Source organism: Tympanuchus pallidicinctus, unplaced genomic scaffold (genome assembly GCF_026119805.1).
Source record: "Tympanuchus pallidicinctus isolate F22 unplaced genomic scaffold, pur_lepc_1.0 scaffold1, whole genome shotgun sequence".
NCBI lineage: Eukaryota > Metazoa > Chordata > Aves > Galliformes > Phasianidae > Tympanuchus > Tympanuchus pallidicinctus.
In genome coordinates, this window is record NW_026294618.1 from 769,306 (window position 1) to 795,039 (window position 25,734).

A 25,734-nucleotide genomic window follows, 5' to 3' on the forward strand; every position below is an offset into this window, starting at 1 on the left:
AAAGGGTTTAGTGAGTGGGCTGGCATGGACTGCAGAGATGGTTAGCTGAAGGGCACACATAAAAGAAGACCAAAAGTGAACCACCACTTTTCATCTGTGTTTCCAAAAGATTAGTATAAAGATAATTTACAGATTGCCACTTATTAGTATCGTGGAAAGCAAATTAATGGAAGGAATTGCTAAGGTTGTTCCACTGTTCCATCATTCCACCATTTTCTTCTACAGAATATGTATCTATAGAGACTTCCTTCTGTAATGGAAGGATTTAAGAAGCCAGGTTGGGGACAGAAATTATGATTAATATCACACAAGGAGGGAGGTGGTGGAGTCACCGACCCTGGGGGTGTTCAAGGAAAGACTGGATGTTGTGTTGAGGGACATGGTTTAGTAGGAGCTATTGGGAATAGGTGAACGGTTGGACTGGATGAGCTTTTAGGTCTTTTCCAACCTTGGTGATTCTATGATTCTATGATTCTATGATTTTAGCTGTCTAAAATCAGGCTCCTATTCTAAATTAGATGTCTCAGCACTCTGTTTTACTAGTTACAAAGAGAGACATTTGATTTTGGAGAGTTGTGCCAATATACAATCTTAGACCAAGGCAGTGACCACCTCCTGCAATAGTCACTTCACAGGGATTACCCAGTTCTGTCTGTGATTAAGAAGTGTGCGATATTTTATGGGAGCAGTGATTGGCTGACACCAGATTGTCCCGGAAGGCCAATACAGAGCAAGCACAGCCAGAACCAAGTGTTTCCTCTTTCCTCATTGCCTTTTACTTTCAGACACTCACATGGTTGATAACTGTCAGACTCTGCTGCAGTACCCATGGGGACACTGACTCTTTTATATTTTGGTCTCATCAGCAATTCCTAGAATTTTTAAAAGGCTTTTAGAAGTGCTTCTGTGAAAAGAAAGCGGTGTAGACACATGGAGCACACATCAAGGCATCAGCCATCGTCCCTACGTTTAATAGAAATGTCCCAAGGTGCATCACGGTATTGCAATTGTATTTTTAATGGGTTTCACACTACGGTAGGGATCCATCACCAGGTAGGAACTGGGAGCCACTACTGTGTGTGTGCCGTTCACTGGGAGAAGTACTGTCATGGGCATAACTGTCTTCACTCATGATATTACTGATGGCTTCAAAGTGCATTTGCTGTGTCTGTTGGAAGTGTTAAGATTGAGCAACAGCAACAGCCTTGTAGGCACTGCAGATTTCCCTGAGGCCCTTGTTACTGAGGATGCACGGAAGACCTTGGTAAAGTTTCATTGTACTTGGTTCAACAATCCTGATATAGAACCCAACTCTGTAAATTAGTCAATTTATTTTGGTAGGAATCTGTCACTTAAAAGAACAATTCTACCCTTCATGGTTTTCAAGATGAAAAGGCACAGCGGGGTGTAAACTCCTCTGTCAGCATGTCTGCATAAATTTGGTTAACTCAAATAGGAGAAAAAATGTGTGTGCCATTTCATCCCAAGGAGAATGTACCTAGAAACGATTTAATTTCTCTGTTAAATGCTTTTTGATATGTCAGAAAGGACCACGTCCCAGATGAGATAATCGCATGATTAGATAAAATGAAATTTCTACAGGACACTCATCAGTGGCTCTTGACTTTGTATTCGTGGCTTTTAGCTCAGTACATTCAGAAGGTACTGATGTGATGGTAGCACTGACAATCCTTATGGCTCAAGGGATCTCCTTGCCTTGGAAAATCCCAGTGAGTGCTGGATATTGCTACCACAGTGACATCCTCTATTTCCAAAACCTAAATCATTCAGGCATCTTGAAAGTAGGATGAGATCCTGCTTCACCTTTTGCATTGATGTACTGGTCTGAAGGAAACCCCTCACCACTGAGAGTGGCTGAGAATCTCACCTGACAGATCAGACCCTCTTAGTTACCCAAGTTACTATTTACACCTATGTAAAACCAGTCCTTGCCTCCTGTATATACATGAGAAGATTACAGTGTGGCTGCTCACAACAATTGGAGATAATGCTTGAGCTCCTTAGAGGCAGTAGCGTTGAGCAAAGCTGTGCTATGGCATTTTCCTCTTGAAGTTCTTTTCCTATGATTAAGAATCCAATGATATTTTTCCTGTGATGCTGTGGTGGTTTAACCCCACAGGTAAACCAGCACCCTGCAGCTGCTTGCTCACCTCCCCAGGTGGGATGGGGGAGAGAACCAGAAAGGTAAATGCTGGACAACTCATAGGCTGAGATAAGAGAATTTATTAGATAGCAAAATCTTCTTACTCAACCAAAGCAGAGCCAGGAATTCATTCACTGCTTCCCGTTGGCAGGCAGCTGCTCAGCCACTCCCAGGAAAGCAGGGCTTATCATGCATAACAACCTCTTGGGAAGGCAAATGCTGTCATGTGAGCATCCTCCCCTTCCTCCTTCCCCCCATCTCTTACTGCTGAGCACACCACCACATGGGTTGGGATATCTCTGTGCTGGCTCCTTGCCCCTCCCAGCTCCTGCACACCTCCAGCCCCTGGCGGGCAGCGCAGCATGAGGACCTGAGTCCTCCTTGGCTCAGTGCACTCTGCTCTGCAACCACATCGGTGTGTTATCACCACCATGTCCATCAGACGCCAAAACACGGCGTCATATGGGACTCTGCAAATAACAATGACCAATTAATAGCCCCATCACAGTACTCATTGCAGGATTTCTCTGCAATATGGATATCACTGAGAAATGTAGATTCTCTTCCTGATGACTCAACACAGAAGAGTAGATGCAGTCATGCTGACCCACTTCCAAGAGGGCTTACAAAGACTGGAGGTTCCCAGCCCTTCCTTCCAGCAGTGCCTGGTGGTTTCATTCCGAGGTCCTGGCAAATTTGTGCTGAATTAGATTCCTAAACCAAGGCATTAGCAGAATCAGAAGTGAAAAGGCATACTTTGGTGAAGACAACACTCAAGTTAGACTCGTCTTCACAGTAATGTGCTCTGAAGTATCTTAAGTCAAAGCATTTTGGTATCTTGAGTCAAAACAGGGATGTAAGAGACCTCAGGAACAACCTTGCAGCACTTAGACAGGACACACATAACACCTGCTCTGACATTTCTTAACCCCACCTTTTTTTCAGCCTTGCAGTGAAGGCTTTACGACCTTCTTAGACAGTGTGCTCTTGTGTTTAATGAACCTTGAAGGAGGAAAGATTTGTTTTTCTAATGTTTTTTTTTCTGCAAATGAAGCCAATGATTTCTTGTTCTCATCCCACTGGAAATTACAAATAACTAATTTCTGTTCTCTTCCTAATAATTTTTTTACACTAAGTGGTATTGAGTCCCCATCCACTTTTTACTCAACAGGGAGAAAAAGAAAAATAATAATAATAATAATAAAAAAGACAATTTATTCAGCTTTTGTTCGTGCAATCTGTGTTTTACAAACATGTTTCTTTTTAATTTATTTTATTTTATTGCCAAGATGTTCACCCCACATTATCAAAGTTATTTTTTTAAATGTCATGCCCCACATCAGTAAAATTTCCATCACATTAAACAAAATTATTATCTCATGAATCTTATTTGGTATTTCTTTAAATAAAGTAAAAAATAATTTTTTTACATGTAAAAATATTATTAACTTGTTCTCTATCCACTTTGAAGATCCGCATGGCCACTAAATAAACTTATTTACCTCTTACTTCTTATTTACCTCTTATTCCTTGGTATGAATTTTTTTCATTTGATTTCCTAACAGAGTTCATGACTTCATTTGTCTGCTTTACATTTTGTACACTGACATCCTGAAACTTCTGGCCACTTCTCCAAGTTTAAATTCTAATCTTGCTCTGCAGAGGGTTTGAAATCCTCCCCCATTCAGACTCACGTGCAAATTCTGCAAGATGTTCACATCAAAAGGAAATGGCCCCAAGGTGAATCTTTGACGCGGTCGCACTTCAAACATCCTCCTGAGAACTGATCATTGGAGACAACTCTCTACATGTACAGTTTCAACCATTTGAAGATATTTTCCATTATCTTCCTCTAGGCAATATTTTCTTCATTTTCCTGTCAGAGTACTTAGTGCAATAGTATTAAAAACTTACTAAATCCAGGAGGAAGATACTGAAAGACTAATAAAGATAGATATCAGGTCTCCTTCTCATGTGGCCAGTTTCTTTTCAAAGTAAGAAATTGTTGACTTGAACTTACTTGGTTTTGATAAATCTGTATCAGTACTAATAATTGTTTATTAATTTACCATTTGAGATAGTAATTCATCTGATGGACATTAAGTTCTGCAGATCTTTTTCTTTCTCCTTTTTGAAGAAACGGTTGCTATATGTGCCCTGTCTGTTATTCTTGAACCATCTCATCTAAATTTATTCTTTAAGGTGACTGCTAATAGGTCACAGATTGCCTTGACTTGGCTTGAAAATGATTGATTTCTCCTTGTTTCTCCAACTTAAATAAATTTAATATTTTAAAATGATCTTTAATAACAGCCATTCCCCCTCCTGCTGGGGCATATAAACAGGAGGGGGAACGGCTGTTTGTGAGGGTGGGTGGTGATGGGACAAGGGGAATGGTTTTAAAGTGAGACAGGGGAGGTTTGGGTTGGATCTGAGGAGGAAGTTTTTCATGCAGAGGGTGGTGAGGCACTGGCACAGGTTGCCCAAGGAGGCTGTGGATGCCCCATCCCTGCAGGCATTCAAGGCCAGGCTGGATGTGGCTCTGGGCAGCCTGGGCTGCTGGTTGGCGACCTGCACACAGCAGGGGTTGGGACTGGAGGAGCGCTGTGGGCCTTTGCAACCCAGGCCATTCTGGGATTCTATGATCACCTTGGCAATCGATGATTATTAATATGTTATTTCTCTTTTGTGAGTTTTATCCCTTCAAACTTATTTAATATATCATGTCGTAATTTTGTTTTCAAAATTGAGACTGCAAAAGCCTTCTGTAGTTCTACCTTCGCTGTAGATTCCCTTACCTGCCCCCTTAACTCCATAAATGATAGGCTTATACTGTCATTTGTCTTCTCTCGTTTTAGGCTGATGGTCATAGGCTGATGCTCTTCTGTCAAATAAAGTATTGCTGTATTCAATTCATGCCATCTTAGTGCTAGAGAAACTTGACAGTTTTGACCCAAAGCCAAAGACCTTTAAACCTTCCTAGAACCAGGCACTGAATGTAACTCCACTGTCAGTTTTGTGAGTGACATCAGTGATGGAAGTGAATGCAATTTCACAGAGTGACTGTGGTGTCCAAAACATCAGAAATGTCAGGAAAATATTGGAAGTAGAAGATGTTTATCTGGGAAGATGAGCAGAGACATTTGTAAAATGTGGTGTCAGAGTAGTGATGTGGGAAAGCCAGTCAGAAAAGATTTCTTGTACTGGTGGGAGGGGAGTTACTGCACTGAGTTCTCCAGCCCTGTGTTTGTAGGAGACAGCTGAAGTTGAAGTTTTCCTTAAATTTTAGATTTCTGTAATAATAATCATAAGAGAATTAGTGCCAGCTTTCACCCTCAAAGATGTCACAAATATCAGTGTTTTGTTCCCTTATGATACTACTTGCTCTATTAGGAAAAAAATATCTGGAGTTCAATTAGAATATCTAAATGTTAAGTGCAATATGACTTATGCACTGGTGTATACTCTCGCTTCCTCTTTTCACATACCTTTTTATCAGCAATGTGCCCCTGTGGCCAAGAAGGCAAATAGAATCCTAACCTGATACACTGATATTTAGAAGTTAATCACAACAAAAATATGGCAAAGGTGCAACTGTGGACATAATCTTGTAGATGGGAAGAAAAGTTTGTCACAAATTTCTGAAAGAGGTGTTGGAACATTCCTTCATCTACAGCTTCACTGAAAAATGCCAGTTCACCATAACTTCAACTATTTCTGCGAAAGGGCTTCTGATAAATTTCCAGTTAAAGGTTTCAGAACGATCTGCAACATCCATTTTAGCATTCCCAACGGTTTGGGTCTTTTTCTTTCTTTGACTTCACCGATCACTTTTAGCTCTGATGGGCAGCAGAAGGCTCCTGTAGTTGTTATCTCTGAGTACCCTCAAGCAGCAGGCCCTGTGGTAGAAGGATGAAAATCTCACAGACCATTGTGCTCCTAGAAGGTTTGAGCAAATTGATTTCTAGAAGGAAGAAAAAATCCCAGTTTCTCCTCTCACAGAGTGGACGATAAAACTCAACTATTTGGTACTGTGCTGGCAAATTAGCACGTGCATCTTGGACAGCCAGCCAGCGAGCACAAAGGTATCTGTGTACACGTGGTCAAGGAGAGATGTCAGAAGTGGGATGGATGCAGTGAACATCCACGTATGAGCGAGAACAGTGGGCACATGCATCAGATGGCCAGTCATGAGTCATTGCTCAGGAAACAACAGGTTTACATTTTGCTGACTTCAGCCATGAAATTTTACTGGCTGAGTGTTGGAACTGAAGAAAAGCAAGTCTATCTTTTATTCTGCAAGTAATGAAGTTATGAAGCTTCTCGTAGCAGGAGATTTTGGTGGTCAGAAGTATGATGGAATTTAAAACTGGATTTGAAAAATGGATAAAAGTCCTTCAGAGCCTTCAAACATGACGTTGCAAATACAGCCTGTGGTTTTGGCAGGCCTCTTGGCTGAACACCAATGTTTAGGACTCTGAATTGGGAAATGATTATTCTACACATTCCCTATTCCATCATCTTTTTCTTTAAATATCTGTCCTTTTTGTCAGATCCAGAGGTAGAACGATGCTCGGCTTGACACAGAGTGGCTATTGTCATTTTAAAGAAAGAAGAGAGAATTTAGAGAGGAAAGACATTGTCGATATCTAATTTAGACACTCCATGAGGGTTCCCAGTGCGAGCTCTGTAGTTTCATGATTTCCCTTTGTCTGAGATCCCAGCCGGCTGCCTGGGAGAGTAAGGACAGGAAGGGGAACCGAGGTAGAAAAAAACTTCACTGCTGAATGTGATTCTTCTGCCCCAGTGGGTGAGACAGGAAGGTGGGAGGAATGATAGCAGCAGCAGAAGCAGAAATCTAGTGCTCAGCTTCCCTCATGAGAGAAGGAAAAGAGAGAGAGAGAGAAAAGTGTGGTCCCTAAAACTGGAAGAGTAGAGACAAGAACCTGGTTATGGCCACTTGGGATCTGAACACGTATGACATCACGTCCTACATTTCAGGGCTTTTAATCAGAAATGTTTGAAAAAGGACCATTCAAAACCGATCATGAGATAGAGATGGGGTGAATGCGGGCACCTGAGGAAGACTTTTGTGCTCTGCTGTACCCAAAACAGAATACGCCATTCAGTTAATCCGTGTCAGGGTGTGGGCACTGGTCGTGGTGCCCAGTCAGCCTGGTCCACATCCCACAGCATATCCACTCTTGCTTTAAGCATAATATAAAATCACAGCCAAGCTGTTGAATTCTGCAGCTCCGCTCAGCCCAAGGAGGCCATTCTTTCTGCTTGACAGTCCAAATGTGACAGTGTGCAAGGGAGCTGTGCTTTGAGGCTCTGAACTGACTCGTGCCTAACTCACCAGGGAATCCAAAATCCCTCCTGAACCAGGATGCCAGTTCACAAGAGAGCAGTATTTCTGCATAGGCATTTTGCTAACTGCAACATTTCTGTACTGCTGTATGTTTATCTTTCACTGGGGACACTGATCTGCAGTAAAACAGGTAACATTCTCAGAACTTAGCTGTTTATGCTGTAATTTCCCTTGTCTAGAATGGCAGTCAGGAGTCTGTTTTGGGCAGCTGCATGAATCCAGACCATTTAAATCAGAAGACAAACTCAACAGACTTTTTGTTCTCTATTATGCACTTCATTATTTACAAATATCCTTGTCATAATTTCTGGTTTATTACAAGAAAATTACCTCCTGCTTTGTTGCATGCAGTTCTACTTCAGAGAGTGGAGTGACAAAAACAGGGACAGAAACACCTGTGATCTTCTATTTCTTTCCCTACTCAATAATGTGTTTCCTTATCTAGTCCAGAATTTTGTCAGGGCTTGACCCAGAGCAGAGAGAACCTCAAATTTAAATACTTGTTTTAAATTTTGGAACAAAATAATTGTTTGAAAGCCAAACCCTTTTAGCTGCAGATGTTATTTTTTTCCTTCACAAACTGAAAATTTCTTCTGGGAACTAGAAAAACACATATATAATGCTTAGTATAGGTATAATATATGTACACTATATGTAAGCATAATATGCTTTATATGCACATATAACAGAGGAATATGTATATAGTGTGAGTATTTTATAATCTGTATGTATCCACATATGCCATATATGAATTTGTATATGTACATAATGAACTTTTTTAAGAAGTTAAACATTTTCCTGTAAGCTTACTTTCAAATTTACCATTCTGCCCTTAAATTTAATTGCTGTAGAATTCCTGGACTGTGGCTATGAGTCAGATGACAGTAAGTGCATATTTAGCCTCCATTTCTAGTAAAAAGCTGTACTTCTAAAAATAGTTCTCAGAACTCAACACAAAATAAGAGCCTTTGGAGCACTGTTTGGCTCAGGCTGTTTCTTGAATGCCCACTCAAGTGAGCTAAGAGAATTCCTTCTTACCAGGAGCTGATGAGAGAGGAGAAGGGACAGAAGGGGAGACATAATCGTCAAAAGAAAACCCCAAACTTTAGTTCTACAGATCAAATTCCAGACCATTAATGTGAACCAAGGATCTGGTAAATCCTCTACTCAATATCATTACCATCATGTCAACTTTTTTACAACATGGTTGCTTGCATGAGAAGTGCCGATTTCAGGCAGGAGGAGAACCATCCTACAAATCATCCTGGTTATTTGTACTTAATGGCAGAATACATTTTCCCTTGTTGAGCATTAGTAATCAATGTGTCTCTTTCTTGGTCACACCCATTTTTTTCACAATTGTTTTCACAAGTTACAGCATTTCTAGAATTAAATGTTGATATTTGCATTAGTAAGTGTTTCAAAATGAATTTCTTAAACACTGAAAAATATAGTAGGATGTCTCAAAGAATTCTGAGGAAGAATCCATTCATAAGAAAGAGAGGAAGGAGGATCCAGGAAACCACAGGCTTGTGAGCCTCTCCTCTGTGCCTGGGAAGATCATGGAACAGATCTCCTGAAAGACATGTTAAGGCACATGAGGGACGAGCGGGTGATCACAGGCAGCCAGCACTGCCTCACCAAGGATAGGTCGTGTCTGACCAAACTGGTGGCCTTCTGTGATGAAGTGATGACATTGATGGACAGAGGGAAGGCACCTGATGTCATCTACTCAGATTTCTGCAAGGCCTTTGACGCAGTCTCCCACATCCTTATCTCTAAATTGGAGAGATATGGATTTGAAGGATGGATTAATCAATGGATAAGGAACTGGTTGGAAAGTTGCAGCCATAAGGTTGTGGTCAATGGCTCTATGTCCAGGTGGTGGTCAGTCACGAGTGGTGACCCCCAGGGGTTAGTCTTGATAAATTCAAAAGGTGGGCTCTTGTGAATATCATGAGGTTCAACAAAGCAAGGTTTTGCACTTGGATGAGGGTAATTCCAAGAATATATACAGACTGGGAAAAGAGCTGCTTGAGGGCAGCCCTGCTGAGAAAGATTTAGGAGTCATGGTAGATGAAGAACTTAACACGAGCCAGCAGTGTGTGTTTGCAGCCTGGAAAACCAACGGTATCCCGGGCTGCATCAGCAGAGGGGTGGCCAGCAGGGACAGGGAGGTGATCGTCCCTCTCTGCTCTGCCCTCGTGAGGCCCCATCTGCAGCACTGCGTCCAGGGCTGGAGCCCCAAACACAGGAAAGATGTGGGGCTTTTGGAGAGCATCCAGATGAGGGCCACAAAGATGCTCAGTGGGCTGGAGCACCTCTTCTATGAAGACAGGCTGAGGGAGGTGGGCTTGTTCAGTCTGGAGTTGAGTAGGCTCTAGTAAGACCTCATTGTAGCCTTCCAATATTAAAAGAGCCTAAAAACAAGAGGAAAAACAACTTAAACAACTTTTTACACAGATAGATAGTGATAGGACAAGAGGAGTGATAGGACAAGAGGAAGTAAAGGTTTTAAACTGAAGGAAGGAAGATCGAGATTAAATGTCTGAGGGAAATTTTCTACTGAGAGGGTGGTGATGTGCTGGAACCGGTTGCCCAGAGGGACTGTGGATACTCCGTCCCTGGAGGCATTCATGGCCAGAATGAATGGGACCTGGGAAACCTAATCTGGTGCTTGATCTAGAATTTGGCAACCCTGCCTGCAGCGGGGGGGTTGGAATCTGAAGATCCTTGCAGTCCCTTCCCACCCAAGCCATTCTGATTCTGAACATAATGTTTACCTTCATCCTATACAGGCTATTCATTTCAGAACTGTTCATGAAGATCAGTGAGTGTCTTTCAAATTATATTTCATAATTTCACTGCAGGGATGATAAGCATGGGGCCTTTGTTTAAGTATCTGCATATGATTTCTGGTATCCAGCCTTACACAGACACATCACAATTTCTAATTTGTATAACAGGTGATAAAATCATAACTAAACTTATGACTATAACTTAGCTGACAACATTTTTTTTTACTTCTGGAGGATGAAAATGTGGGTCCTCTTTTATCTATGCACATGTATATGCTTTGTTTTCTCATTTCAGGTCATGGAACCAAAGGAGTATTTGAACTTCTTTCAGGATGGCGTCGAACAAGAGAGAATCTTCCATTCAAGGACAGAGTAGCAGATGCCTACTCAGATGTCATGGTGTCCTACACAATGACAAGCTCCTTGTATTTCATAGCCTTTGGCATGGGCGCAAGCCCTTTCACTAACATTGAAGCTGTAAAAGTCTTCTGCCAGAACATGTGTGTCTCCATCCTGTTGAACTACTTCTATATCTTCTCATTCTTTGGCTCCTGCCTGGTCTTTGCTGGCCAGTTGGAGCAGAACCGTTATCACAGTATCTTCTGCTGTAAAATCCCTTCAGCAGAATACCTGGACCGAAAGCCTGTGTGGTTCCAGACCATGATGAATGATGGTCATCAACATTCTTCTCATCATGAGACCAACCCATACCAGCATCACTTTATCCAGCATTTCCTCCGAGAGCATTACAATGAGTGGATTACCAACATCTACGTCAAGCCTTTTGTGGTGATACTGTATCTCATCTATGCCTCTTTCTCCTTTATGGGGTGCTTACAGATTAATGATGGAGCCAACATTATTAACCTTCTTGCCAGTGAGTCTCCAAGCGTCTCCTATGCCCTCATTCAGCAAAAGTACTTCAGCAACTACAGCCCGGTGATAGGATTCTATATTTATGAACCTCTGGAGTACTGGAATGGCACTGTGCAAGAAGACCTAAAAACACTGAGCCAAGGGTTCAACACAGTGTCCTGGATCGAGCAGTATTACCAGTTCCTTCGAGTGGGCAACATCAGTGCAACTAACAAAAGTGACTTTATCAGTATCCTCCAGAGCTCCTTTTTAAAAAAGCCAGAATTCCAGCACTTCAAAAATGACATCATATTCTCTAAAGCTGGAGATGAGAATAACATAATAGCTTCTCGTCTGTACCTGGTGGCCAGGACTAGTGAAAACACACAGAGGGAGGCAGTGGAATTACTGGAGAAACTGAGACCACTCTCTCTTATACAGAGCATCAAGTTCATAGTGTTCAACCCTACCTTTGTTTTCATGGACCACTATGGTTTATCAGTAACTATGCCTGTCCTGATTTCTGGTTTTGGCATCCTGCTGGTGTTAATACTGACCTTTTTCCTGGTTATCCATCCTCTGGGAAATTTCTGGTTAATTCTCAGCGTCACCTCAATAGAGCTGGGCGTCCTTGGCTTGATGACCTTATGGAATGTAGACATGGATTGCATTTCTATACTGTGCCTTATCTACACCTTGAATTTTGCCATAGACCACTGTGCACCCCTGCTTTATACATTTGTACTAGCTACTGAGCACACCCGAACTCAATGTATAAAGAACTCCCTCCAAGAGCATGGGACAGCCATTTTGCAGAACGTTTCTTCTTTTCTTATTGGGTTGGTCCCCCTTCTCTTTGTGCCTTCAAACTTGACCTTCACACTGTTCAAATGCTTGCTGCTTGCCGGCAGTTGCACACTTCTGCACTGTTTTGTTATTTTGCCCGTCTTTCTAACCTTTTTCCCACCTTCCAAAAAGCACCACAAAAAAAAGAAACGAGCCAAAAGGAAGGAACGAGAAGAGATCGAATGCATAGAGATTCAGGAGAATCCTGATCACGTGACAGCGGTCTGAAAGGCGCAGAAAAAATAAGAATATTTTCTCTTTTTAAAAAAAGTGTTGCACAGAGATGCAGGGAAAATAGAGCAAAGATCTCAGCTGCTTGTGCTGGCCAGGTCTGACAAGGCAAAGGAAGATCAAGAAGGGGTATTCATGACACATCAAGGTGCAAACTGTTTTTAACAAAAATAATGAAAGTGAAAACAACCACAGATATTTCCTTTGAATTCTCATTCTCCACCAGGGAAGAGTTTATTGGCCATTAAATGTTTCTGAGTATCAAACTGTAGCTCTAACGGGAATTGCTTGATCTGTCATACTTAAGACTGAAGCAAAGGTGGAAAAAAAAGTTACCATTAAGTAAACAGTAGGGGAAAAAGAGAATACTTTGATAAAATTGCCCAGAGCAAAACAAAACAGAACAAAACAAAGAAAAACAAAAAGCATTTCAAGCGAGAAAAGGGAACAAAACCTAAAAATGTCATGGTATTGTTCCTTTTCTTGAGCAAGTAAAGATAAAACCTATGCACTTGGGAAGTAGGTGTTTAAATCAGCCTAAGCCAAAGTACTTCCCAATTTCAGTATACCATGTATATCTATAACATCACAGTTACAGTTAATGTGAATTTCAATGGCAAAGCTGAACTGCCAAGGGAGAGAAATCCTGTTCATATAGGAGAAGAAATTGCAGTAGGTCATTTGGAAATGCAATGTTTAGTTTCTTTAAAAGTGACAGATGACATTTATCCCAAGTGGTCACAACTGGCAGTTGCCTCCATACCTGCACTTGGGTATTTCTGAATTGCAAAATTCCCCTTGAAGTAACAGATGCCACGAAACCAACCCAGGCCATTACCACTGCAGCAATGCTTGCAGTTCCTGCCGTGTAACACTTTGAATCCTCATTTATCAGTGTTGACATGAGATACTGAATATTAATCAAGTCGGTGCTTTAAATGTAATGATGGATTGCATATCACAGACACAATGTGACTGTGTTACAGCTGAGTCAGCTCTGGAGCACCCACACAGTACTATCATTATGTATTTGGTCCAACAGACAAAGGGGTATGTTTGATGATCCCTGCAATATGCTGCAGGAAGTGGGATTTTCCCCTTCTTTAAGCAGAACATCAGTCAAACATTTGCTATATTAGATTAAATAACAACGATTATGAAAATCCTTGGGGTTTTCATAGGACTGAAGAAACTCCCAGTTGTAAAAAGACAGATCAGTCCCCCAAGGGAAGGGGAGGGGAGGGAGGAATGTCTTTATTATTATTCCTAAATATTTGAGTGCCGATTGTCTGCAATACAAAGCTTTGTTCTGGCAGTTGAAATCTCACAAAAGAATGTGGTAAATCCACAGTAACTACATGATGATGGAAATTATACTGTAAAGAACCGTGAATGACTGTCTCTGCTTTGTAAACTATACAGTTTAGTAACCCAAGAGAAGGGATGAAAACTAATCTAGCCATTTCAGTTTGCTCTTGGCCCAGTCCTCCACTGGAGCTTGCCATCTCCATCTTCTCTTCCAGTACTTTAAAAGGGCTTGCTTTCTACTCTCTGGAATATGGTATAGCATCACCTACATGAGCAATGTCTTCCTGAATATATAGTATCCGTGAGGACACTATGTAAAGATATCACTGTATGGAGTGTTTGTGTCTGCTTTGTATTACTTGTGGGTACATTTAAAGATGTCTGGAAGCCATTTGCCTTCCGCAATGTGTATTCGTGTTTGTTCGTGGATGGTCAACTGAGTCTGCAGAGTTTGCTGATGAGGGTTTGTACATGCATTTCTCTAAAAAGCTCTCTGCAAATTGATCCTTTGTTCTGTGACATCTCCCACCTCTTCCTACTGTTTCATTGTTGGGGAGAGCCAGAGGAAATTCACCTGCAGCACAAAAAGCCATTGCAGATCTAATGCTCGTCAGCTGTTTCTGTTTTTAAGATATGCAGTTTTTCCTCTTCTCTGTCCTTTCTGTATTTTGCCATTTCCATTTGCCAAAAAAATGACCTCTGTGTTATAAGAGTGGTCAGAGTTCTTGATTGTTCGAGGGACCTTTTGTGTGCAACAAGTTTTAGGGAAAGATACATTTTCTAGACAGGCAAAGCTTCCAAAGTTTGAATCCAGATCTAAACTTCAGGTATATCTAGATCAAGGTTATTGGTTTGACCCGAGATATTGAAAGAGTCAGCTGCAAAACTAAGATCTAGATATTTCAGTAAGATTTAGGAGCGGGGGATGTTTCAATGTTGAGGTATGGCTCATAGGCATCCCTTGTTGGGAAGAACTTACTGACTTTGATCTGCATCTCAAAGACATTGTGCAATATCCATCCTTTTTAGGTTCTGAATGCCAAGTTTTCCGTGGCTCTTCTAAGGTTTCCTCCACTGTCTATACAAAATCTGACTATTATAGCACAACTGTGAGCCCTGGGTATCACTTCTGGAGATGTCCTTTTTCTCACCTGCCCCATGCATCACAATGGCCTTCTCTGGTTCCACACAGATGTATCCTGAGAATCTCTGCTGAGTATTGTATTGAAGGAAGTAGCGTTTTCCAAAGCCATCAAAGCAGGGATTCATCTCATCTAACATTGGATGTTGACTGCTGAAGATATTATTAACTGAGCTTCTTTTGTGGTCATAATAGAGAGACAGGCAGCTGTGACCCATTTTACAGCTGTGCGTGAATCACACCTCTAAAATGCCTGTTTCTACCCACTGGTGATAAAGGAAGCTCTGAGTGTTTACTTCAAGCACATCAGCAATGCCAGCTCATCCAAGTTTGGTGAGATTAACCCCACTTAAAGTGTTCAAATACCAAGTGAAAGAGAACAGAAAAAGGCCTTAGAGTCTTGTCTCCCAAGCATCTATTTTAGGGATAATTCCCTGGTGTAACTCAGCTCAAAGTCTGCGATTGGATATGAGGACTTCATGCAGAACAGAGCTTATAAATTTGCTGCTGGAATTTGCTGCAGAGATTGGTGAGCCAAGATGTCAATGCTGAGGACGTGCTCACACGTGGTGGTCGCAATATCATGCGTGTGCAGCAGCACCTGTATACAGCAGGCACAAAACATGCAGATTACACCCTTTAAAAAGGAGGTTTTGATTTTGAAGGTAACGCAGGAGTAGAGCACAAAACAAACAGACCCTTCACTGATGTCATTTTGTTATTTTATCTATCAGTCCTTTTGCAGGAAAGAACATTGCCGCTGCTACTTATGCAGATATATCACTCTCTATGGACTCAGAAAAACTTCTCAAGCGAGAAAAGATATCATTTTCTTCTTTAATTCAGTCATATGAGAGCAATTTTGGGGCGGAAAGAACGTACTTATTAATGTCTTCCCATTCTTTTTGTTCTTCTTGCGATGCTTTTGAATATTTTCTACCCTCTTCTGCACCCACACAGCACCTGTTCAGCTGAACTGGAGCTGCATAAGCAACAGTGAAGACAGGACGTAGTGCACATACCCAAGCAGGATGACACTCTGATCCAAGCTAGGTATTGGATCTTCTTTATAACCTTCTTACCATTTACAGTAGGTCCCTGGGGTATTGCACATATTCCATTAACGTCTGTTTCTAGACATAGTCTACATAAGCTGGTAAGGACCCTGCGTGCATTTTCCTACTGGGTTTGATTTCATTCCCCCAATCTGTTGAAGTCAACAGATTTATTGCCAAAATATATCTGGCTCTGCATGCTTTTTAGCCAGTAAGAAATGAAACCACAACAAATGGACGTCTTCATTGTTGATATGCTTGTTGAATATATCTGCCTATACTATACAGCCATTGTTGCATGCTGTGTTCAGGAAGCTGAAGTGGAGGTGTCCTGTGTAATTTTTTCCATTACACTTTTCCATGCAAGTAGTTCTAACTGTAATTTACGCCTCTGTCTTCTTTGTAAGAATTAGGGCTTCACCTCTGTAGTTCAGTACTTGAAGTTTCATAAATTTATTGCCTAACAAAGTGACAAATTTTTATGATCAGGATAGGTACAAATGCATGGCACCTTGCATGTATAGTTTAAAGAGATTGTCTTCTAAACTGTCATTCTCAGCTTTTTATTTCAGAAGATTCCTAAGCAGGATGGATGAAACTTGCCATGCTAATATCTTGCTGAGCTAACTTAAGCAACTTTAGGTTTGAATTTTTCTGCAGCAAGATGGAAAGTCTGGGGGGGAAGAAGAAATATGAAGTAAAATAATTGTATAATCAGTATTCCCTTTTTTCCCAAAAGGCTCTCACTGTTCTGCTCTTAATTAAGTCACACTGAGTAGTGACTCTAGCTTAATTAAGATTTATTTCAATAGAGTTATTCCACATTTCACTATGACAAGAGCTTGGCTTATTGTCTTTATGGAAGCACCATGCTAAGTCTCCTTGGTTTTTATTTATTTATTTATTTATTTTGGTAATTATGAATTTTAATCAGTTCTTTTTCATTGCAACACTAGGTTTTTGAGTACTTCAAGCCCTCATTTGATGTTCTGGGAAACACTAAGAGGAAGCAAAGTTAAGCAATTAGGGAACAAGTGATGTGTTGGTGTTATGGAGCAGGGATACTTTGTGAAGGGGCAGCGTATCCTCCACAAAGGCTCCAAACACAGAATGATGTTAGGGCTGTCTCAAGGAATGTTCTAGATTAAAGTGAAAGTTCCAGATTAAAGTGAAATGGAAACTAAGTGGAGCAAGTGGTGTGGAGGATGAAGTAATCAAGCAATAGTCAGGATTTTGATTCATGGTTTGTAACATCTTACCCAAGCAAGGAGGCATTTGAACAGGAATGAAACTGGATATGGAAAGCAGCTCATCCATCAACCAGAATGCTTCATTGCACCGTAAACTTGCATAAAAGAACACCACAGACCAAGCACACCTCAATATGAGTCACTCCAAAACCTGTTTTCTTCTTGGAGCAAGGAAGGAATCCCATCTTGGGTTTCACACACCTGTGGGAAGGAAATTCAAAGCTTCGGTGGCGTTCTGTGAGAGATCCCCACTTCTCATGCCATAGCCCCACACATCATCCCAACTGCCTGGCACTGGAGAGATGCAACTTCTGATCATATTAGTCAGGCAGAAGCAAGATCTTGGTAAGATTTTCCTCTTAATCCACAGGGCTTTCTTCTTTCTATCTCCTTCACTGCTTAAAAGCAAATGATCTGTTGTGAAATTTGGATGCTCATCTGTGTCAGTGTGTAACGTTGCTGCTTAACCATGGCTTGATGTGGGCTGTGGGTTTTCAGACAAAACAGAGGGATCTGATATCCTTTCAGCAGTCAAAAGCCTGCTGAAATAAAGGAAGTGTGAAGCAGTTTAGAACTTTCCTTGCTTTCCCTGTCTCCTATCAGCCATACCAACATGTTCACACTATTCTCATTTTCATCATGCTTCCTCATTAAAAAAAGTAAAGTTTCTCCTTCTCACTCCCTCAGGCTATCTTCCCTTTGCAGCTCAACTTATTTTGTACTTTAATCATCTATGTACACTCTTAACCTCTTCAAAATTTTTCTTTTTAACTTCTTCTTGAAAAAACTGAATGTGCAACCCTGTTGAAATAACTGGAGGATGCTCGGATGCATCAAAGCACTGGGTCTGGTACAGACCTAGTTAATTAATAACAGTACCCAAATAGCTCAAAACATTCTTCAAACAGAATATTGTCTGTAAGAAAGCTCAGAAAATAATTAGGATTAATTTTTCATTTTTCTGCACTTTTTATCTCATAAACTTCTACTCTTTGTATTCTTTTCACTGAAGGAATTTTGTTTTCAGCGCTCCTTTATCTTAAAAGGCCTAGCTTTTCTTTGGTTCTGTCTCAGAAACAGAGCTAAATGGATATTTGTTCATGCCCTGAAAAAGAAAATACTCTCCCTGCTGGGAGCATTTTGTGCCAAGTTTCTGTTCAGAGCACATTTTCCAGGCTGAATTATACAAGGCTCTGGAAGCAAGTCCTTCCAGTGGAAATGCTGATACAGCCGCACTAGAAAAAATTAATGGTACTTCAACAGTATGCTGCTTAACTTCAGCCTCAGTGCATCAGCCTGCTGGGTACTGCAGGCAGTGCTTCTAACACAGATTGATAACGGTGTCACCATGACCTGCAGCAGCAGCACCTCGGCTGTGCCAGCGGCGCGGTGCTCCTCGGCACACACCCGATTCCGCCCCGTTTATGTACTAAAATCCTGAAGGCATTAGCACAGCTTCTGCTGGAGAAGGATGTATTCCAGGAGAAGGCAGTGTGGCAGCCCCTTGCTGCAGACCTGCTTCACAGCCCAGGCGCTGTGGGGTTTTGCACTGGGTTCCTAAGGAACAAGAGCATCATTTTTGAGTCAATAAGCCACTTGAGAACAAATCATGGAATCATTTATATTCAGTTACAGATACAATTTCTTTATGTGACAGTTTGAACAGGAATGTCAGCGTATGAAGAGTCTCCATGAGTAGAGGAATCTTGGTCCAAACATGTAATACTTTTATATGTTTCTATTGCAGTTCTGGCATAATGCATCTTTGATCTTATTTCGTTCCATCAGAAAGGACTAGACTTTGCACACTTGTTGTACCGAAGACAAACCCACATCTACACCAGGTCCTAAAAGCCAGAAGCAGCCTTTCTCTGGGGGACGCCCCACTGGTTTCAGATCCGTGCTGCAGCTGCTGCTGCTTCTGGCAGCAGAGAGGTTGGCACATTCATATTCAGAGATGTGTATGCACAGATATCAAACCTGTGGGATTTGTGGGACGTGTGATTTTGTTTTATCTCTATAAAGAATAACAGTGATGTTTCAAGATCTATTCTGCAACCAGACAGCTTTCCATCATGAGATAGAAAAGCAGAGGTGCCTGCTCCTGGGATAGCTTCAGACAGGGATTGTCCAGCTGTGCAGGACCCAGCAGTGACTGCATCTGGGTCTGCCTGAGAGCTGGATCTCTTCTGACTCCTCAGAAAGCCACGTGTATAAAACAATTCTCTGCTGACCTCAGTCATAGAATCATCGAATCATCATAGAATCCCAGCATGGCCTGGGTTGCAAAGGCCCACAGCGCTCCTCCAGTCCCAGCCCCCTGCTGTGTGCAGGTCACCAACCAGCAGCCCAGGCTGCCCAGAGCCACATCCAGCCTGGCCTTGAATGCCTGCAGGGATGGGGCATCCACAGCCTCCTTGGGCAACCTGTGCCAGTGCCTCACCACCCTCTGAGTCCTGGGTGTGAGGGAGGAACAGAATCCCAGAAGTTAAGGCTCAGTCCCTTAGCTGGGGGAATTGCCTTGAGAGGTGGTTCCAGGCTATGGCATGACACAGGAATTCATCTTCAAGCCCATCCAATCTCCAGGGAAGTCTGACCTGGAAAGCTGACTCTTCCCTGGCAGTTTCCAGGGATGCTCTGGGCACTGCCATGTCCCACAGCCCTCTCCCACCAGACTGTCTGCTTGCAGTTACCTATTTTTCAGATCATAGAACAGCCCAGCAGCATCGACACTGGCACACACTGACATGCCAGCCTCCACCAGGGTCTGAGAGCACCCCCTGCCAATGCTTGGTGTAGTAGCAAAGCTATAGCTTTAGAGCTGGATGCTGCCTATACAGTACTGGAGTTTTACTTGTGAAGATCTTAATCTGGCATAGCACTCAGCTAAATGGCTTCGTTTAATCAAATTCTTAAGTCTCGTGGACTGAGTCATCTTTGGAGTTAAGCATGTGTTTAAGTACCGAGCTAAATAAGGATGCTCTTATCTCTGCTTCCATTTAAATATGAGCTGAGTAGAAAAAGAGACCTTAAAAGAAAAGGCCTTTCTTCCATAACATACTAAATCCTACAATTACAGTATCAGTTTCACAATATATAGGAAGACTATGCCAAGAACATATATTTTTCAGGGTTCCAATTTCCCTGATGTGAGACATCTCAGGGACATTTTAGTGATTTGTTAGAGTCATAAAAGGCAGGCAAGAACAAAGCCTTGCTGAGCACTTTTCTTGGAAAAATAACAAGAAGATATTTGACTCGGAATGAGAATATGGTATTTTATGATGTTAAAGCTCATTTTTAAAAGAAAAAAAAATGAAACTTTCATTTAATGTCATTCATTATTTCTTTCAAGTGACATTCTGGAGAAGTGCCGGATGAGCCTCTATTACAGATCAGAGAGGAATTGCTTGATGAAGTTGAAGCCAGCTTTGTCAGTAAAAAGAAAAACTGGCTTTGTGCCCAGTGTAGAACTTGTCATGGCATCATCTGTTGCTTTCTAATTCAACTAAATGAATGGTGACATGAATGGAACAGAAGTGGAAAGTAATACCGTACAAACCCTTGGGCTGCACAGGGTAAGGGACACCTGTGTACATCTGGAAGAGAGACCAGGTCCCCATTCCTGCAAAAGCAGATACTACTGCCAAGCCACAAACACTGGGAATAACCCCTCTGGCTTCAGTAAAGTCATCAGGATCTATGAAGGTATTCATATAAGCCTTTTACGGGCTGATAAGAGACAAGCAGATATTCTCATCTTAAAAGGGTATTTCTTCCACCTCAAATGGTTCAGTGTAACTCTGCTGTTTCTTAAGAAATCAAAAGCTTTCAAAAACCCTAAAATGTCAAGCTCAATAGCAGCATAGGCTCCATAAATGTATAAGAGTCCAATGACAAATGGTATCTCTCCAGGAAACGAGTCTTTCCCTGAGATGTCTGCAGCCAACCTGTTAGGGAAGGGTCCAACCACAGCAAAGGGAAATAGTGGAATGCATCCATCCTAGATCAGGCACACTCAGAGCAGACAGCCTGGTTGTTAGGGCCAGAAGTGGGCACTGCATGGCTCCTTTAGCAGGAGGCCATGTGGACATCCAGCAGCAGCTCCTGGTGAGCAGCCCAGGGTGGGTGGTGGATACACACCTGCTGTGGTGCCAGGTTCATCCCTGCGTTCACAGAAAGTGCAGTGAAGATGGTGACAAACCTTCCGAGACGATGGGCAACGATCAGTTCAAGTGTTGGCTGTGCCTGGGGGAGGGCTTCTTTACCAGGTGGTGGGGGCTCTGGGATGGGAGCTGGATGGACAGAACATGGCAAGTCAGTGGTTGTGAGCAGCCAGGTGTAGTGCAGGGCGAGAATGCCAAACTGGCTGATTAGGCCAGAGCTGCAGGGGCAGATGAAGGGCATTTCTTCCAAACGTTATTTACGTCCATTTACACTCTAATTAAATGTCATGTTTGTTCTTTCTTTAAGCCCATGGTGATCAGCTTTTCTATCCCCGTTTAAGTTGTAGAAATTTGCTTAACCTTTCCTTGTATGAATTTGGCATTAGGTGTTTAATTACTGAAATTTCTCAGGTGTGGGCAACTTTACTATGCTACGAATAAACACCGTGAGTCAATATTGTTTTTTCCTCCCTCATAAAGCTCCCTTGTTGCTGGAAACTGTTAATATTTTTCAAGATTATGCCATGAGCATATTTGTATAACAGACTTTTACTGAGCTTGATACTCTATACCAAATACTTACGTCTTTGAAAGACTGAATTCTTCAATAAAGTATATTCCTCTTTAATATTGGAATTTTCCCTTTCTTTAATGGGAAGATATTCAGTATTAATGCATATCACAGGATCAATTTGTCAAGAAACATCTTTCCTCACATTTAGTCTAAAAGTAAACACACAGTGTGGGCAGAACCAGGAAACCTCACAAGGAGCGCTGGGCATCTTAGAGACTGGGAAGTGTGGGTGATGGGATTGGCAGCCCTGAGCTGGCATATGGGCCCTCACACACCGTGGCAGATTATCTATTTACAGCTGCCCTGAAGCCATGCTGGATATTTCCCAGAGCTGAGCAGGTAATTGCCTCCACAGGACGTGACCCGGTTCCTCCCTTCCCCGCTGCTCATGCCAACGTCTCCTTTCTCACCAAGTTTTCTCTGAGCCTTGCTTCTCCCTTCCACAACTCTGGTAATATTCAGCCTCTTTAACATTAAAGGCAGCGTTGATCAGCTTTCCCTGATCAGCCCTGGGAAGCCGAGGGAACCTGACCCTGTGGTGATCAACGCTGTCCATCTGCCTCTGTGCTATCACTTCTGTTGTTTTGATAGTAATGCATAATAATATTTGGAGAGGGCATGTGACCCAGCACACAGACCTGTCCCTCCTCGTCAGGCTGCTTTCTGCAGGTACACAGAATGGCTAGAATGGCTTGGGTTGGAAGGAATCTTTAAGATATCTACTTCCACCTGTCCTGCCCTGGGCACTTCTTTCCCATTCTGTCACCATTTCCCCAGGTAACTCTTCCATCCCAGAGGTCTCAGGAGGCACTGAAGAGTGACACTGCTGGAGAGCCACCTCTGCTGGCTGCTGCGGTGTCACTCGCCGTGCTGAAAGAAAAGCAGGAAGTTCTCATTTCCTGAGGTGAAATGCTAACTTTTGGGTCCTGAGGTCATCAAACGCTGTAGAACCCTGGATAATACTGAGTGAAAGAAATGCATGCGAGAAATACTACATTGAAGTTCTTCAGACGAATTGCAAGAAGTCATGAAATATTATTTGTTGCCAAAATTCTACAGCACATGGTGCAACTCACTAATCAGACAGCAGCAATTTGCCATAATTCTGCTAGGAATTCAGGAACTGCATCTTCTGGTCATGGTTAGCCTACATGATAGACCCTCAGCAGCATCAACACATCTGTATGGGCCTCAGGTCAAACATCCTCCTATTCATCAATTGCAGAGTTCCCCATTCTGCATATCAACTACCTTATCAGAAAGATTCCTGAATGCACAGCCAAGAATCTCAGCTGATGTCAGTCCTCCTGCATGGTATAACAGCAAATGAAGCTTGCTTGCTCGCCTACTGATGATTTTGTCCTCAAGTTTTGCTCTCTGACATCTGGCTGCTATACCACAGTTTAACCAACTCACTCAGTAGCACTTTTTTCCAGTAGCAGTCATTTTTTCCATTTTCAGTTTTTATTTAAGTGTTTTGATCTGAGCTACACAATGTTCCCCATTCCTCCATTCTTCTTATTTTATTGCACATCTTTGAAGGTGAAACAAAGAGACATAATCTTCCTTTACCAGGGCTATTTACTCCACCTCCCTTGGGGCTGCGTGTTCATGAAAGCCATCAGAATGCAGCAGAGCAGCTGCTGGCCCAGGGGCTCCAGCTTTCCATGAAACCAGGTCCAGCCTCACCTTGACAGTCTCCAGGGATCAACCACATCACTGGGCATCCTGTTCCAGTGCCTCACCACCCTCACTGAGAAGGATTTTTCCTTATATCTGACCCAAATCTATTCTCCTTGAACTTGAAGACATTTCCCCTTGTTCTGTCACCACAGACCCTGCTAAAGAGTCTGCCCCCTTCTTTCCTGTAGCTCGCCTTTGGATACTGCCAGACTGCTCTCAGGTCACCTTGCAGCCTTCTCTTCTGTGATGAAGTCACAGAAGGATATTCAGGTTTTCCAGTTTTAGCCTGCATTGGTACTTTCACTGCTCTGCTGCAATGAAGGTGTCCCAGTCTATGTTCCAGTGTTTTGTAGCAGATTATTCTTGGTCTCACCAGAGCTGTGGTGCCCCATCCCTGGAGGTGGTGGAGGCTGTGGATGGGCTCTGGGCAGCCTGAGCTGGGGACACAGCCTATGGCAGAGGGTGGGACTGGATGATTTTTAAGGTCTTCTCCAACCCAAGATACGTTTCTGTGATTCTGTAATTTCGTTTGGGAATGCTGCAGTTCTGTTTAAGGCTGTTTCTCAATCTGGACTTTAAATGAATCCAACTACATAGTGCTCTTCCCTAAGATGTGTTGCAGAGACACAAGTGCAGCTTGTGCAGACCTACCTGAATTACTTCTAGGGGTGCAAACCAAACACCTCTGAGAAGCTGGGGAAGTGCCCCAACTCTCTGTCATCCCTTTTATCTGTGTTATTGCTGTTCAAACCAGTTTAATCTGCAACTCCCACACATTGCAGCACTTGGGTTTTGTGCAGTGCCAACAGGGCAGGGCAGTGCAGTCCGAATGCAAAGGGTTGCTGTGCTCTTCTCTTCTTCAAGCCATGAGATGTGCTCACTGCATATCTTAGATGTATGATCAGTCCATGTGAAGCAACTTTTCAACTACCATGATGCAACGATCAGAGGAACAGTGTGAGATGCATTGACAAACTGCCACCATATGAAAAGTGATAGTTTCTTGCTCTCGTTAGTCAGGTTAGTAGTTTTACCAACTATAGAACTGGACAGCTTGAACAGGGCTGCATGATACCCAGCTAGGAATTTGTTGTACGAATCATTCTCAATATTTAAAAACATTTCCAGGGTGTCATCAGGGTTTGCTAGATTTGAGATTGATTTCTTGCAGCAGGTCAGGAAACGTGTTCACAAGAGATGTGCCAGCATGCAACTCCGAAGAGCACGAGCAGGGATGGAAAAATACAAGACTTAATGTCACACTGTTTTTATTTCTTTCACACAATCAGAGCTGCCCTAATCATCTCAATCTGGGCCAGGTTAATTGGAGACTTTCAGCCATGAGTCAGACTGGTACGTTGTCTGCATCTTTGCTAATTAAGAGAATTTTCACCTTTTATAGTCGCTTTGGTATTCAGAGGAGCTTGCCGTGGGCTAATTATAATCATTGAGTGATGGCTTTAGAATTTCATCTTTGTGATGATATTCTGTCACATTAAATTGGAGTCCCGTAACACTTTTTAGCTTTGAGTGATAGACAAGAAGGTCATTTCCATGCTGGCTGTTATCCACTATTCCAGTTGAGTCAATAGCAGGCTTCTACAATGCTTTCTGCAAATAAATGCACTCAGAACCACAGCAATCTTCTACTCTTTGGCTGAGGAGATCAGAAATCCAGCTGATTACTGGCACAGGAAGTCAAAAATATCGAGTTCAAGATACACAGTACGACTCATTAACTTTCATTCCCCAGACTTTGTGCTCTCTGGGATAACTGGGTAACAGGGTATCAAGGGGCTGGAAGGAATGAAGCGAGGCTGCATGTTCTTCATAGTATTGCTCTTCCATTTCTAATCCCATGGCATTTTAAGAACTTCACCACAGTGCAGTGTGGAATGCCTCTGTTCCCTTTAGCAGGAAGAGCAATTGGAGGAGCTCAGCCTCACTGCAGTGCAGCCGCAGCCGCTCACAGCTGTGGCTGTGGAGCAGTGCCCTGGGCTCTGTGGTAACTCCTGCAGTCCCTCTCAGTGACTTTCTGGAGCCCTTAGGAGCTCTCAGAGCTCCAGATCGGGAGATCTTTATGCCAAGGTGCTCAGATATCACTTTGCTGTTTGTCAGTTTAGCTGGTTTGTAAAAGCTGGAAGTAGCCAAATGGGCGCATAAAGCAATAGAAACATCAGTGACTACTCACATAAGCACAACTTAGACAGATTTGAACTAGAGCGTGCAGAGAAGATGCTTACTGAATTCAGAATCTGTGCAAACTCATCGTCTGATGGGGAATAAGTATTT

The 25,734-nt window shown here is 42.4% G+C and overlaps 1 protein-coding gene across 1 annotated transcript in view; it reads left to right on the top strand.

Moving 5' to 3' along the window:
* Positions 1 to 25,259, top strand: part of PTCHD4 (patched domain containing 4) — a 92,665-nt gene extending 67,406 nt beyond the window's left edge. Inside the window, exon 3 of the mRNA XM_052691422.1 lies at positions 10,629 to 25,259. Coding sequence (XP_052547382.1) covers positions 10,629 to 12,262 — 1,634 coding nt within the window. The 3' untranslated portion in view covers positions 12,263 to 25,259. The remainder of the gene's footprint in view (positions 1 to 10,628) is intronic.
* Positions 25,260 to 25,734: the final 475 nt, after the last annotated feature.